The following is a 16,882-nucleotide window of genomic DNA, read 5'->3' as shown; positions in this document are numbered from 1 at the left end:
TAGTAAGAGTGATACATTTTATTAAACAGTAAATTAATTCCACTGGATGCTTAACAAATAATCTTTTGCCGGGAGAAGTTAAGAGAATAGACACGTGATCCCTGATAGAAAAGTACAGAAGAAAGGATTCTTACCTACTGGAGATATTCCCAATAAACAGTGGTTCAGAAAGATTTTCACTTAGCCATTTTAAATACATTTTAGTTTTGATAAAATGTGATTATCTCCTTCAGTTGAGAAAGAAAAGTATTTCTGCATGTATTGTAACATTTAGAAACATCTAAGTTTCTTCTTCAAGAAGCATCAGTGCAGGACAGAAAACAGACTTCAGAGTTAGGAACCAACTAACTGACAGCATTTTGCTACAACTTGCAATAAAGCCTCATAAAACACTAGGGCTCTGCATATGGAATGTGCCCTTACAAATCTCCAGGAACTCTGCCTTGGTTTGCAGAAATGCAGCCATCTGTTAATATCTGGGATTTGGACAGGAGATACTGCTAGAAGAAGCATGCCCTTTATGTCAGTTGCTGGAATAGAAATGAGAAAAGGCCTATGTGGGACAACTGGGTTCTAAAGATCCCCAGCTGCTCAATGTTTGAGCCTGCCTTGCTTTCTTCCATGCTCTATCTTGCTGCTGCAGCTGCGATCTGCCCGGCGCTGGCCTGCGTCTCTCAGCAGGATGGTTTCTATCAGGCAGCAGCAAATGTTGTGTTGGCTGCTGGCTGGCCAGGCTCCATCAGCTTCAGCAGGGAGTGACTGTGCAGACTGCTCACATCCACAGAGAAACACCAAGGAACTGCATAAACATCATCTGCTCATCTCATCTTCCCCTCCATCCCCCGCCTCAAGACTTCAGTTTAAAGCAGTATTTTATTTGTATTTGAAAATTTTATTTGGTCTAATAAATACATTCAGTTAAAACAAATAAACACACACCAAAAAAAGTCACAATTATTTTTAAAGCACCTTTTCCATTTTTCAAACAGCCACAGAAAACATCAAACATTTCAAAAAGTCAATACTAATATTGACCATTAAATTGATATATTAATAGAAAAGCAAGTAAGAGCTGGTCACATGATGACTATGGTCTGCTAAAATGATAAAGCAGTGAAAATATGCCAGATATTTCAACTTGCCTGATTTAATTTGAAATGAAAAAACACTGCATGTAAAATTAGCTATATATTAGCATAACGTGTATTAATGGTATGCAGGTTACATTATACTTATGTATATATACCAAATACATGTACTATCAACATCCTATGCAATGTACATTGTATATATAAACACATAGGATATATAGCACATAATAAATAATAGATTTTAAATCATTGTATAAAACATTCATAATTATTACATAATCTAAATTGAATAGTACATTCAGCACATGCTCACTACGTCTATTACATTAATGTAAATGTTATGTCGGTAAGACACCCACTTGTATACTGGATACAAGTATCCTTTTTTTAATACAAACCAGAAACAGGAGCAGGGACGGATCTGAAAGAGAATGGAATAAATGGAGAACCTACCTGACAAGACAGGATTAAACTGGTAGTTGCTTATTCTGTCAAAATTAATGCTGAAAGATAATGCAATTGTTCTTTATATAACCCATCAGAGAGTTAAATGATCACAAACAGAAAATAAGTCTCAAACTAAAGAACAAGAATAGCACTAAAATAAAAGTGTGTAACCCCTTCACTAAATCTGGGGGGGTAATTAGAACTAATTTTTTTAACACCGGAGAAAACTTCTCTGAAACATTTCCTTACTTTTTGACATCTTGGTTCAGAATGTTTTAGAAGCCAAAATCTAGATGTTTTTCAGGTATGCACATGACCTATCTCAGCTGCATTTCATCCTCCTGACACAGACTGCAGCTCTTTAGAGGATAAATGTGACAGTGACAGTCCCCTAAAGAGCTCCCTTTCCCTTATCCAAGATGGCTATGCAGCGGGCTCTTTCTGCCCTCAGCTATGATGGCTATCATAACATTTTCATGGACTTCCTGCCCAGAAAAAGGAGGGACACAGTTGGCTCCTGCTGCCCTTACCTAACATGGCTGCGAGGTGCTCTGCGTGCTTCGGCTGTGTGACAGCGTTCGCAGAAACCAAGCAGGAGCTGACACTTCCTCCCTCCTCCTCCTCCCCGTTCTCCTCCTCCTCCGAGCACAGCACAGCCGCCAAGCACTTCACACAGAACTCCTCATCCACCTGTTGCTTTCCACAATTCTGGGATGGACACTTTCTGGTAAGCAGCAGACACCTCATGAAATACCCATACAGTATTTGTATCCTCATTTCAGAATGCAACTGCTTTCTGTATTTTCATCTTAGCCTTTGACTCTGCCCCTGATAACTTCTGAACTCGTCAGGCAATTTGAAACAGGAGCTGAAAAGCCTGAGGGATAACTACACCCACGCAGCTCCACTGAGAGCTGGCACTCGTGCAGAGAAGGAAGGGTCAAATTAATGTCCTCGATGAGCAGTGGGTGCAGCTCAGCTGTTCCATGAGCCATTTGGCAGTGCCAAAGAGAATGAGAAAGGCACACACCACTGCCAGCTAGTTTTCTCATACCATTGCATGAGCCTGTCACAGTGGGATTCCTCCTGGGGATGAAGAAGGGTTCAGGAAAACATAATATGCCAGTGGCTTATAGTTTAAATGACACAGTTATATTATAATGTTGTTATTATTAATAGTTAGAACATCAGAGAAATGTATCCACTGCTCAGTTTATCATTTTACCTGATTCTCTTAGGCCCTGTAGATGGTAATGGATCTGTTTCATCTCTAATTTTACTTCCAGTCTCCTTTCTCCATTAAACACGCACACAACAATATAAAAAATGCTCTCAGAAACATTGTTTTCATTCCAACACCTGTAGTACCCTTTGTCCCCACTTGTTACACTTTGCTATTCCAAAGTGCTCTCAATTACTTCTACTTTTGCAACTCATTTCCTTAAATGTAACTCCTAATGACCTTAATTTATTCTCACTTTCTCCATCCTCTTTTTTATACCTTTCCTTTTTCCTTTGATTAGTTAGGGCACCTGGTGTGCTGTTAGCAACAGCCACAGTGAATTTCCACTTATTAAAAAAATTAGTAAGAGCAAATTATAATTATATTTATCAGAGTAGTACAATCTCATAAGCTGATGAAAGCCATGAAGTGACGTGCCAATTTTTTTTTTCCCTGTCAGGAGAATTAAAACTACGGATCAACAGTTCTAAACATTCCACCTATCAGTTGTTTGTTTTTATCTTCACAAAATTAGACTTGTGTTTAATCTTGGATTTCATTTCTCTGGTTCAAACACAGATGCTACAGCCTAGTTTTGCTGTCGTTTTCTCACTGGATTGTTGGAAAAAAACTAGTCTGTTATGAATCAACCTCCCTTCCCCAAATCACAATGCAGTCAAAAAGAAAGGGAAAAAATGAAGACATTTTACTGAGGTTTTACTGTGCTACGACTAAGAACGCACCAATCATGCTTTGTGTCATACACTGCACTGCCTTACCTTGATCGCTGCTTTTCCCCTCATCCACTGCTGGCCTGGCCCAGCTGCACTCCTGTCCTCGATGGCTGCCAGCTCTTTCTGCCATCTCCCATATCCCTAATCCTAACACCCTGTCACAGGGTAATTATAGTGCTGGCATGACCCCAACATCTATCTTACATCAACAATTCCCACTTGTTTGCTTTACAGGGAATGACGGAATTAAAAATGTATTTGGACTGGAGAGACTCGTTCAGCACCAGATGACCTTGACAAGTGACCTTTCCTTGGCTTCTAGAAAACAGGCATAAATATGACCTTGGATGATGCTCCATGGCGTACTGAAGGAAGACACAGCACCAGTGACCCCACCTCAGTCCTGTCCCTGCAGCCGCTGCTCCTGGAGTCCCCCTGCTCCAGCTGCCAACCTGCAACAAGACATGGCAGACATGGCCAGAGCACTCCTCCGGCCCTAGGACACATCAAACCACACCGCGGCTCCCTAGGTTTTAAACATGGATCATAAAACAACCAGACACGCACAGGGAAAGCAGGAGGATGTTCAGGAGACTCCTGCAGTTTCACACTCAAGCTCTGCTGAGAACGTGTCACCCCAGCTCCTCTGAGCTCCGCACTTCCACAGAATCACAGAATATTCTGAGTTGGACTCAGATCATCGAGTCCAGCTCCTGGCCTGCACACGGTGCCCCGGGAATCCCCCCGTGCGCCGGAGAGCGCTGTCCAAAGGTTTGGGAACTGGCACTCTTGGGGCCGTGACCACTTCCCTGGGGAGCCTATTCCAGTGCTCGACCACCCTCTGCGTGAAAAGCCTTCTCCCAAAATCCAACCTAAACCTCCCCTAACACACTTCGGGCCATTCCCGCCCCCTCATTTATCAGGGCTGACGAGCCCCGCTCGCCCCCTCCCTCCCAGAGCTGAGAACAGCGAGAGCAAAGCGACGGCACGGGGCCGGGGCTCACTCACCTCAGCGACCTGCCCCGTGCTAGCACGTCCCAGCCGAGCCGTTCGGGAGGAACACCGAACACCGACCCCCGACCCGCTCCCCTCAGCCCGCTCCCCGCTCTCCTCCCGGCCCGCCCGTGCCGCCCCCTCCCCGCGCGCCCGGAGCGGGGCGTGGCCCGCCCGTGCCGCAGCCTCACCGCGGGCAAGGCGCATGCGCGAGAGCTGCCGGTGCGCACGCTGCCCGCCCCCGGCCCCGCCCCGCCCCGGCCCCGCCGCCGCGGCCACACCGGGAAGGGCTCCAGGCGCTATGGCGGCGGCTGCGCGCAAGGTAAGGGGGGAGCGGGGCGCGTCCCGTGCCGCCCGCGGGGCCGAGGAGACGCGGGGGGACTCGCTGAGGGACGCGCCTGACCCGGTTTGTTTTGGGCCCCGCAGGTTGGAGGAAACTTCCCGCGGCCGGTGGCCTCCTGAGCGGCAGAGCGACCGAGCGGGAGCGCCCGGGCCCGGCCGCCAGGCCTCTCCCGCCGCCGGGGCAGCGGAGCCGCACTGGGCGGGCGGAGAGCGCGGGGGTGCGCAGCGGGCCCGCCTCATGCGCAGTCACCTGCGGAGGGGCTGAGCGGAGCCGCCGCCGCCGCGCCGGGGCTCCTGGCGGGCACTTGCCGGGGCAGCCCCCGCCGGCCGCCCCTGCGGAGCCGCCGCCGAGGGACGCGCACCGACCCCGCCGCCGGCCGGAGCCACCGCCGGGCAGCGACCTGTCAGGGCAGCTCGCAGGCCGGCCCCAAGAACCCTTCCCACGCGTTGGTTTGTCCCCGGGAGAAGGCGAGTTGGGAGCCTCTCCATGCCTTATCAAGTTCCTTATCTGAGCGGCTCCCAGAAGCTGTAGACCAGTTCAGCTTTATCTGGTGTAAGGGAGAAAAACAGTGTCGCTCTCGCGCTCCATCCTGTATCGAGGACCACCTATTCTGCTGGGGTTTAACGCACGAAGATGGTGAAATGCGGATTGCTGGGTGAACCATTAGGTCCCTGTTGTGGAGCGAGGGCTTTGTATTCACCTTCCAGCTCCTGATCTGTGCCGTGTGTGAGAGGACGCTAATCTTTCTCCTTCGTCCCCCTTCCCTAAACCTTTCCTTGCTTCCATGTTGCATTGGTCAGACTTTTGGTCAGTGTTGTTTACGGAAGGGGGGGGGAAGAAGGCAGTTGAGGTTACAAACAAAAGTACTTGTATGACTCATCTACTTGGATTTAAGACATTGTATCCTTCTTTCACGGGGCCTTTGCTTCTCTCTGAAGGAATCAGATGCTTTTTCGTATTCTTCCAGAGGAGGATGGATTGAAAGTTGTACGTTTTAGACTTTTTTTGGGCCACTGCTGATATTATTAAAAGACATAATGGGACTTTTTCACTGGATTATTGCCAGAATTAGTTTACACACTGAAACAATGAGTTGTTAGGCCTCTCATATGATAATATTTGTCCTGCTTTAATATAAAGTTGCTGTGGAGGTGTTTTTAAAATTGCGGAGGACGGTCTGCATCAGAAGAGGCTCTCTTAATCTCTGGTTGGTGTGGCAACCACAATCTGTCCTCGATGCCTTCAGCCTTGGCCATCTTCACTTGCCGCCCGAACTCCCACCCGTTTCAGGAGCGTCATGTCTACCTGGACGAGCCTGTCAAGATCGGCCGCTCTGTGGCTCGCTGCCGGCCAGCCCAGAACAATGCCACGTTTGACTGCAAGGTGCTGTCCAGGAACCATGCTCTTGTCTGGTTTGATCACAAGACAGGCAAGGTAAGGCGTTCGTTTAAAACCACTGAAACTGCGCGTTTGTTTCACCGAGTCCCTGCAGATTGTGGCTCGCTCTAGTTTGGCTGTCATAAATATGGTTGCATAGGGCATGAGTAAATTTGTTTTAAAGTGGTAACTTTCCAGGTAAGTTGGTCATTTCTTACTGAGCAGAAGCTTTGAATATTATTGAAAGTATGTGAAACTAACAGTTGAAAATGGTTGGTTGAAAGGCTTGCATGTGTCTTATTTATTACTGGAAATAGGTGATTTTGAGGTGAGACGTGCAAATGTGAAAGCACATTGTATTGATATGGTGGTGTAATAGTATTTTTTTTAAATGCAGAGAAATTACTTTTTTATTGGTGTGTGAAAATTGATTGTGAGGAGCGTTGAAAAATGGATTTTAAAAAGATACTCTTCCTGTTTGGCATTCTTCCTACTTGGCCTTTTGAATTTTTCTGGAGTATTTTGTTTGGTTCCGATTGGAGGTTTATTACTTGCAACAGGAGTGTAATGGGTGGCATTCATGATGTAGTCTTATTGTGAGTGAAAATGGTTTTAAAATACATCCTGTGTTCTTAACTGTACCTCTGTCAAGTCTGGCAGTCTTGTTAAGCAAAATTGAGGGGTCCTGTAGTGCATGTTTTGTCCACTAGGGATTGAACTGGGACAAGTAAAGTTGTTTTACTTAATGACTGTCAAGTTAATTTTAAATATCCAGCGAAAAATTAACAAAGGGCAGACTGCAGTTGCTCAGCACTGTATTCTCTTTCCAACTGGATTGATGTTATGCTCTAGAACTTAACATGTTTTAAGTCTTCACACCAAGTCCTTCTATGAAATGCAGTCAGTGTAGCTCTGGATTTTAAGAATAATATGGTCTGTAATTCATGCAGATTTTTTTCAGTAGTATGACACAGCATGAGGAGCAGTACAATGCAGTCAAAGTTCTTAAACCTTCTGTTGTTAACTATCCTGTATTATGCAATACTTGGACATGATGGGACAAGACAAGCATTTAATTTCTTAAGGCTGGATTATAGCTTTCAAGTTACCTGCAGGTAATTGTGCAAACTGCTATCTGTATTAAATGTTTCATTAGGCATCTTGCTCTGGCTCTGTTGTATATGTGATGTGCATTCTTGGATTCTAGAAAAATTAAGTGCTTGAAATACTTTCAGTTTAGTCTTTAACCTTTCTTGATTGATTCAACAAAGTTCCAATGTTCCAATGTTAAAATGTTCCAATTTATTGTGCTGTTTTTACAATAAGAAAGTATTATGCTTATAGCTTTTTATCAACATTTCTTACAACTTACAAAGACTTTAAGACCCTCATGTGCTCTATTATAGTTACAAATATGGTCAGTCATTTTCAAGATGGTTAATTTGAGAAAGCACTGAGTGTTGAGGAAGTCTGATAGACAACTTCAAAAACCATCAGCTAGGAGGATTTTTGTTTGTTTTTAAATTTCAGTTAGCTTTAGCTTCTCTAATATAGATAAAAATTTATATGCTTACTCATTTATCTGCTTAAAAATAACAACCTAGTAGTAGTAGTAATCAAAATGATTTTACTTGAGAGTTCTTGAGATAACATTGTGTGAACATTTGACAGAAGTCTGATGAAAATTGCCAAGGTGGGCATCTGTAGCCATAGTAAACAACTAAAGAATGGATTTGTGATCATGCCCTGGAATCCACTCCTATTGCATGTTAGATGTGGTGTTGTGGAAGGTTTAAAGCACAGCTATAGCAGTGAGGAGAATTTCAGATTGTGTGCTTGGTTGTTGGCTGCATGGCTTTTGATCTGGTTGAGTATCAGAATGGTAAATTGTGAGAGAGTTGGCGCGGTGGGGGAAATGCACCATTAGAGATAATAAGTATCAAATGCTGCTGTGGAAAGGCAGGTAGAAGATACTGATAAATACAGGCTTGATTTTGAATCTCATGAACTACCTGAAAAAGTTCTGTGGTGTTTCTAAAATACAAACAAAAACATGCCAGAACATTTACGTGCAGGAACGTCTATTATCATTGTTTACATAACTGCTAATGAGCACATCTCATTTAGGAAATTGTCATTATCCTATCAATGACCTATATTTAAACCTGCACGAATTCTCTTTGTCAGAGTATTTGTAAACATTTCTTAGAACCTTATAGATAGGACATTGATCAATTCTGGATTTTTCGAAAGATAAAAGACCTTCAAATGTTAATTTAGTAATGAGAAAAACCTTCAGATATTTCAAAATAGTTTGTTAAATACCTGGGACTACAGTTTCATAAGTTGTGGACTTTGGCAATACCGGTTTCGGGCATTAGCAGTCACTCAGTCCAGGCTCTGCTGCCTCTTGAGCTGTCTTTCAGTTATACTTTATTACTTTTTTTTTTTTTTTCCATGAGGGCTTGGAGTTTTGTTTAGTGGATCGTGTGAGTGATCCTGTTTACTACATAGTCTGTAAACAATTTTGTCAGTATTATCTGTAAATAGGGGTAGAACCTGAAGAGAGGGAGCATCAGTAAGCTATGCCAAGGAAGGTAGTACAGAATTTTTTTCCTAAGGCAGAGGAAGGTATAAGCTGAAATACGTTGCATAAGTAGACCAAGCTTAAGATAACGTGTTACTTACAGTTGAAAGATGTGAATGTTTGTTTATTTTGTATACAGGCACTTTAATTATGCATGGAAAAAGTTATTTGCCCAGGGAGATAATGTCTATGTAACACCAGTGTTATTAAGGTTGAAAATAGAATGAGTTTTCAAGATCACCAATACGTAGTAGTTAAAAGAAGGTACTTAAAGCTGAATTTGCTTTTTAAAATATTTTAAACATAGTATGTAAGCCTAAATATGTGTATGATAAAGGTGGAAGGAGATGGTGGTGGGATTATCTGTATTTAGACTTCTTCTGTGCATAGTAATATTTTTAAAGACAACTGGTGCAATGCCTCTTTCTTCCTGTGTTTGTAGATACAGCATAATAACTCCTAGTTAACTGGTGGATTTTTCATGCAGTGATAACATTAGAATATTATAATTAGAATTCATTTTGGTTTTATTTTTTTAGTAATTACAAGTTAATGAATCTTTTAGAGGTGCCTGAAAAAGTGACTCACTAGATACGTAGGAAGTAGATGTTGTGCTGAGCATGGAGTGTTCCAAAAAGTGTGAATCAAAGCAAAAGAAAAAGTGGGCTATACTTCAGAAAATCTAAATGTGTTCAGCTCAAATCACTGCATATGAGAAGAAACTCTTTAAAATAGTGTAACTGAAATAATCTTAAGCTTGTTTTTTTTGGGTTTTGTTTTCATTTCTAAAAATAAGCAAGTGGAAGACCTTTGAGAATTTGTATGTGACTTCAGGCTGAAATGCTTCTGACAGATGTTGTTCTTCTTCAGTAGAAACCTGAAGCTTCTGAACAGATATCCAGGCTTTCAAAATCTGGAATTATTCAATGCCTGACATTGTTGTCAGTGGCTATTATATACCTTTTATAGGGAATTCATTGCCACCAGGGCTCTGAGAAACTGTGAAAAATAAAGTATGTTAGTATGTTCTTAGATCAAAAGCACCCCAAAGAACCTGTCATTTTTAATAACTGAAAAAAAAAAGTGTAGGCACAAGTTGATGTGTTAATGGTAACTAATGCTATTGTTTTCATTTAATTCAGAGTGGATATAATTGAATTGAGCACATTCATATCTTGGTGATGCAAATGCTAAGGAGTATGTTGAAATCCATAGTCCCCATAATACTAAATAAAATTTGTTAAAGCTGTGCATTATAGCTTCTAGACTTAAAATATATGAGATAAAAACACTACAAAATACTTAAAGAAAACAAACACAGAACAGATTCCCTCCCCCCCCCCCCCCCCCCCCCCCCCCCCCCCGCCAATAAAACCCTCAAAAACCAAACTCCAGAATAACCAACCAAAAATCCAAGAAGAAAACCCAACCCAACCAATCACACCAAACCCCACAGCTCAAAACAACCAGCCCGAAGTTACAGCCAGTTTAACGTGATCTGAAGGACACAGTGAAGTTTACTCCGGTCTGTTTGGGATGACACCAAGCCTGGCAGTGTTGGTGTGGTGGGGGTGAGTTGATCTGCTCAAGGGCAGGGCTGCGGCCAGACAGGGACCTCAGGGCCAACAGGAGGCTGCTCTTGGAAAGGGAGAACCCCTTGCAGCTTATTAGACCCTGTCTAGCATTCTGCATTTAATTTTGGACCACTAATGCAAGAAATACATTGACAAACAGGGGTTGAGATTAGATAGCTTTTTTTGCTGTATTGTACTTGGGAGTAATGTAAATTGATATGAAAGAAAGCAAACAAAATTAGTAAAGAGGAAATATGTTACTCAACATTACATAAAATGTTTTGTGGATATCAAGAACTTGGCATGATTCAGGAAAGCACAGAACATTTTCTTTGGACATTCTGTTTGTTCAGAAGTATTGTAGTAAATTTGTCTTAAAAACCTAAGTGGGATATGAAAAATGTATTTGGAATTGTGGAGTTTTGGTGGGAATTTTTTTCCTGCAGCTTCCAGTAGAGAGTCCTGTGTGATACTCTGGCCTGTTTAGTGCTTATCTATGTGAAGTGTGTTTAGTGCCCCATGTATCAGTAGCACTTATTTTGATAGGTACCATGCCTGTTATTTGTTTTTTCCTCTATTATATCCTTTCAACTTTCTGTTAGGATTGTTGTCCGAGAGATGGAGAGGTGTTTTATTTTTCAGTACTCTTGATGTTGCTGTATGCTTTCAGTCTGCAGTGGAGACACTGTCTTGGAAACACTGAATGTTTGTTCCAAGTGCCCTGGGGGACTGACCTGGGATTTGCTGTAATGCACTAAGGTGAAACTCCAGTGCTTAGGTGCTTCTGGTAAGAGGGTGATGTCAGGCAGCCCTCACATACACCTGTTAATATTTTTATGTAAGTGCTTTTCACCCTGAATGAACCATCCGATTTTATACTGATATGATCATGAGAATAGTATGGGGTAGGGAGCTCTTGCTTTTGACCAAGTTCAGCCCCATGGTTTTAGGAGCTGGTGTAGGAGTGTGGGCAGCCATTTATAGAAGAGGTAAGTCAGTGCTGAGAAGGATTTCCCTGCAGAGATACCATCTAGAGCCACTGCTGCAGAGTTAATACTGTAATTCTTGGAGCTGATCCATTGCAGTCATGCTGCATCTATCCTGAGCCAGGAAAACCAACACATTGATTAGGCTTTAAAAACAAACAAAAATCCCTTTTGTATTTGCAGTGAATTTTTACAAACCTCAAATGAATCAGGTTACTTAGCTGGAATGAAGGCCAGTAAATGTGTTTTCCTTAGATCTCTTATGGGATGGTTTGGGTTTGCTCCTGGTCCCAGGCTTATAAATACAAAACCTTGCTTCCCTACATTTTCATTATATAAAGTTGTTCTTGATTTTTACTTTTTTGTATGTTAGTTGGGCAATCCAGTGATTGTTTGTGCCGGTGGATTTACATGGCACTGGAGAAATTTTGATTCAGCTTTATCTTCTCATTTTTCTCTATAAATATGACAGCCTCATTTGCTTATTTATCTAATGAAGGTAATTGAATCTGTGTATTCTGTAAAGGGCCATGTGGGTGAGGAGCGTCTGTGTCGCTGTGCTACTTTGCTTGTGTTGATTTGAGTCTGATCTAGCTGGAATTCTGCAAAATGTGTTGATACATACTCAGCTGTTTTGTTGCATTTTGGGGTTTGTGATTTCTTTTAATAGATAACAAAGTGGAAATGATTGAGTGTTTTTGGAACTGGGACAGTGAAAAGGAAGCAAGAATGCTGTCTCCATCCCTATAGCTAGCAATTTTACACTATTGCTACTAAATTATATGACTATTTGTTATCTCTGGATTTTCTTTTGAATCACATCAATACTTGCTTCCTGTTAATGTTCACTTGCAGGGAGTTTGGATTATCCAAGAGCTCTGAATTTTGTTAGATCTTACTGTGACCATGCATTCATTTTCCCAACTTGTCTGTCTTTCCAGAAACGTTTCTACTTGCGGCAGAATTTTTGGAGAAAGGCTCAGCATTGCTACATTTTTGTTGAATATAGATAGGCAAGTGTTTTTTCAGTCTGCTCTAGGAGTGGGAATATCAGGCAGAGAAATGGGTTGGACTGTACCCATCTTGCAAGAAGACATATCTCTCTCCCAGAGGCCCAGAACAGTTTCCTCCTTGAGAAGGAAAATCATTGTGCTGGAGCCAGACAATTAATTGGATATAATTTTCCTCTTGTGTTGTACCAGACTTGTGTGTGATTGAGCAATGCCTTAGAGTTTATTTCAGTCTTGAGAAAGTATAAATAAATGATGTACTTCCAGCAAGCTTATAATAGAAAGTCCAAAATCCTGTAGTAGCACTGTAGTTGAGTGGAAAAACACAGAAAATGCTAGCAGGAGTTTGACCTTTTTTTTTTTTTTCTTCTTTCTTTACCTTTGTAAAAAATAAACATAACAAGTTCAGGGATTAGTCAAAGGTAGTTTAGGGCATGAGGAATTTATAAGATCTTTGCAGAGCTAAGGAGCAGTACTATCAATCACAGTATTGATAGTTGAACTGTGGTGTGTAGTGAAGGGAAATGCATGCTATTGATAGAACTTTTAGGTTATAAAACATTAACCAACCATTGGAAAGAATTGACAGTTAGATGGGCTCAATTGCAAATGTCCTAATAGTATAAAACTTGGCAACTTGTAGCTAAATACAAAAAATAGTGACAGTATTGTGCTACGTTAGTTTTTCCCCAGTAGGAATATCTTTAGTTTTAGTTTTCACATGATAATTCAAATGTGTTGAAAATATTTATTACAGAAAATTTTCAATACAGGAAGCATACAATGTCTCATATATGTATAAAACCTATATAAGAACAGAAGGGTGATTCTTTGCTCTTGTGTTAAGATAGTATTGAATAGAAACCTAAGAATGAAGGTATTAGTGCTGCAAATTCTCATAATTACACTTACTTTATTTTTACTCCATAAAAATAAAATAAATGCAAGAGCTTAAGATAGAAAAGTTATGGATGCATGTAACCATGTATTGAGTAATACCCTTTTTAAAGGAAGGAATAGAAATGTTATGTTTCAAATCCAGGATGAAAAGCTCTGTAATGGGCCAGATAGATATTTGTACAGCAAGTTCTTTTGAAGACATTTGGTACTGGCTGCTGCTATCTGCATATGTCATTAATCTTATCTGATACGGAAGTTTTTGCTCTTAAATGGAACTTTTCCAAAGTTGTTCCTTTTTTGGAAGTGGAGTGAGTTGAAGTTTAAACCTTGATTTGTCTAAAACTTAGTCTTTGCTGTAGTATCAATGTTCTGTAAGTGGTTTTTTTTTGTTTGTTTAACTCCACCCCAGCAGAGTTTGATGATTATGTCTTGCTTTTGGGTTTTGTTGGGGTTTTTTTTATTGGTTTTCTTGAAATGTAATGCTTAATTATATAGGTTAGAAGCCAGATCTCTTGGTTCTGCAAAGCAGAGCATTTAGCCTGCCTACCTTTTTGCCTTTTAATATCCTGGTGACCTTTCCCAGTAAACTCCTGGCACAATTAACTGTCATTCTCTCCTTTTTTTTGTTTTTACCTGTGATAGTTAAGCCAGAACTTATGGGCAATAGAATTGCAAATCAGTTTCTGTAGTATTACTTGTGATTTTATTCTGCCATTGCTGGGTTTTGCACTTTTGCCTACTGTTTCCAGGTGCTTGAAGAATCCGAAAGCTTTCAGAAGGCATAATGAGTTATTTGTAATTCTTCATGTTTTGAACTCTATTATTTAAAAAATAAGCTTTGTTTTTTATATCTGATTGTGAAAGAATCCATTCTGCAGCCGAGTTATTTTTGCAGGTCTGCAATCTCTGTAGGTAACTCCTTGTGTTCTTATCATTACAGGGATTCCTCTTGCTGGATGCCAGAGGATTTTTAAGGTTATGTCAATATTAACACATACTTTTCAGGGAACAAAGAATAAGTTTGATTAAGTTCCTTTTGTTTCTTTGGATTCCAGAACTTTAGGTCATTAGAATAGTTAGGGTGGTATCTACTTTGAGTCAGATTACAATACTGTGAACAAGGGCAGCAAATCCTATGACATGGATGAACTGGCAGAGGATAGCTAAGGTTGGTGTGTACCTCAGGAGATTGTTCAGTCCAATCTGCTGGTTCACAGCAGGTCTAATGAGTTGAGGTTGCTTGTGGACTTGGTAGAGAATTTTGTGTACAGAATTAATCCCTACTAGGAAATGAGCTTCTGAGGTCAGTGGCAGGAATATTATCTGGTAGATTAGCCTGTGTTGCTATATCTTCAGTTATATTTCTAACTTCCAGTGTATGTATGTATAGTTAAAATTTAGTATTATGCTTACCTGGAGTACTTCTTTTATAATGTAACTTAAAATTAGTACCAAAATGTGTCAGGTAAATTTTAAAATAATTTCTGGAGGAAAAGAAGCATGAAATGAATGACATAAGAATGTTCCTAATTCCATAAGGGTGGAAATAATAGAATACTTTCACTTATAGCTGTCAACCACTACTTCCTTTTTAAGAACTCAAAGGGGAAATACTTTTTTTCCGGTCTTCCTCTTTAAGGACCTTTTGTCGACTGCATATTCCAGCACTTGTAAGAGAAAGCCAGGGATACAAATTGTCATGGAAAGGGTAGATTTGTTTTTGCAATCTCCGTAGCTATTTGATGTTAGGTAAGGGTTCTGGTTGTGCTACTTAAGCAGAGCTTTGGTAGGTATATAAATATTGCCAGTGACAGTGAAGGCCAGTGATTTGGTCTTTAAACAGAGCCCTTCCTATGTAATTAAGGGAATAAGTGATAGGCTGCTGTTTATATTAATAATATGTTACCTATAACACAGAAAGGCATGTGGGTGTTCTAAGTCTATTTGAATGCTCTTTACCCATGGCGTCATTCTGATCTTTGGTTACATTTATGAATGACTCTTAATTAGAAAGTTAAAAGTATGTGTTGTGTGTTTAGATAACTTCTAACTTCCACATAAACAGAGAAGAAAATGTTTCTGGAGTTTTTGTACTTGAACAAATGCATTGCATCAGCACACAAGGACAGCCTTCCTTTCAGAGTGCCTGTTTTGATCCTGAATCTCTGTACACATGCTGTCTCACTGACTGAGATCAGCACAGATTGTACATCCATCCTGTGGCACCATATTGCTTCCTGATCAATTTAATGCAGATCTACATTTTAGCTGCAGATTGACCTTCCCTGACCCCCTGTTCCAGAAGTGGGCTTGGGAAGGGTTAGGTTAGCAAAACACTGCACCAGCACAGTTGTCCTTTCTCTGAGCCACTCTGGGACATCCAGATGGCATTCCTGGGGGCTCCTTAGGTCACCCTCTTGTGAGATTTTGCCTGCTTCACAGGTCACTGTGAATGTGCCTGCAGTTGAATAATTTTGTATGCAGATTTGCAGGTAAGAGGGGTTTTTTTTGGTCTCCTCTGGTTATCAAATGTAAGTGTGCTCATTTTCCTTCCCTCCTTTCCCATGCAATTTAATGTTGAGCCTTCCCAGGATAAGTGTTGCTGGATAAATTTTAGATGATGATCTGAGTTTTATAAACTAATAGTAAAGGATCTTCATGACTAGTACTCTTTATTTTGGGATTTGTAACTTGTAATCTCTTTGATGTGTGTTATGGTTTAAACTTGCTGTGTGCATTTTGTTTTATAATTGGTGTTTTGTAAATAATTGCTTTGTTAAATCCTTTAAAGCCTTTTATGAAGATGCAGTTTTGAGCCTAATGTTAGGGTACCTGTAATCTTGCATCATGATTTCAGTGGCTGGATCTGCTTGCTGGTGTTATGCCTCAAATCTAGAAAGTATGTTAAACCATTCTGTGTTCAATATTGCTTCAGACAGTTATACAGGTGAGCAAAGCTCAGTGGAGACTATTCTGTATTGTCCAGACCAAAACTTTTCAGACAGTAGTAGGATTTAAGAAATAGCAAGTGCTTGGTTATACTTGTAGACATTTGGAAGAGGTTATTTTTTTCAACTGCTACACTCATGCTGGGTTGTCCCAAGTATTCTTTTTCATGGGACAGTTGTAGTGGCAGGATTTTAAAATTTGAATTCATGATGATATATGGACAGAAAATGTTTTAACCTTGAAGTTTAATTGTGTTTACAGGCACAGTCAACGTGCATTTTTATTTCAAAACTGGTTATATTTAATATATTAAATTATGTTTAATATTTTTATTTAATGGTGAGATAGTGGTGACATAGAAAAGAAGAAAAGAGGCAAATCAGCTTTCTAGGTATAGTCTCTTGTGTCTGAAAATAAGTTGTGACTTTTGGAAAGTTTTGCTTGAATTTACAAATAATGTGGTAAAAAAGTCACAAGAAAAACATTTTGGAACATAGGAAAGGGCCAACTTTTTTTTTAATATTAGCAGTGACAGTATAATTGCTAGGACATGAAAAAGGACTTTAGTGAGTATACTGAATCAAATATGAAAAATGGGCCAATTCAGTCTTTTTTTGTTATTTTTGTCCCATATAACTCGTGCTCTGGGATTTCCTTTCCATAAAGCTA

At 40.6% G+C, this 16,882-nt stretch overlaps 1 protein-coding gene across 38 annotated transcripts in view; it reads left to right on the top strand.

The window, feature by feature from the left end:
- The first annotated feature begins 4,666 nt into the window (after nucleotides 1-4,666).
- LOC119706058 (sarcolemma associated protein) overlaps nucleotides 4,667-16,882 on the top strand; it is a 78,214-nt gene continuing 65,998 nt past the window's right edge. For 27 of the 38 annotated variants that reach the window (XM_038149197.1, XM_038149173.1, XM_038149201.1 and 24 more), the window contains exons 1-2: nucleotides 4,668-4,809; nucleotides 4,914-6,264. In XM_038149197.1, the coding sequence (XP_038005125.1) occupies nucleotides 6,067-6,264 (198 nt within the window). In that variant the 5' untranslated portion in view covers nucleotides 4,668-4,809; nucleotides 4,914-6,066. Of the gene's footprint in view, nucleotides 4,810-4,913; nucleotides 6,265-16,882 lie in introns of all 38 variants that reach the window. The other 11 variants (XM_038149204.1, XM_038149190.1, XM_038149194.1 and 8 more) reach the window with 2 other exon arrangements.

This window comes from Motacilla alba, chromosome 12 (assembly GCF_015832195.1).
Source record: "Motacilla alba alba isolate MOTALB_02 chromosome 12, Motacilla_alba_V1.0_pri, whole genome shotgun sequence".
NCBI lineage: Eukaryota > Metazoa > Chordata > Aves > Passeriformes > Motacillidae > Motacilla > Motacilla alba.
Note: the sequence above shows the minus strand (reverse complement) of the source record. Positions and strands in the feature narration are given on the sequence as shown.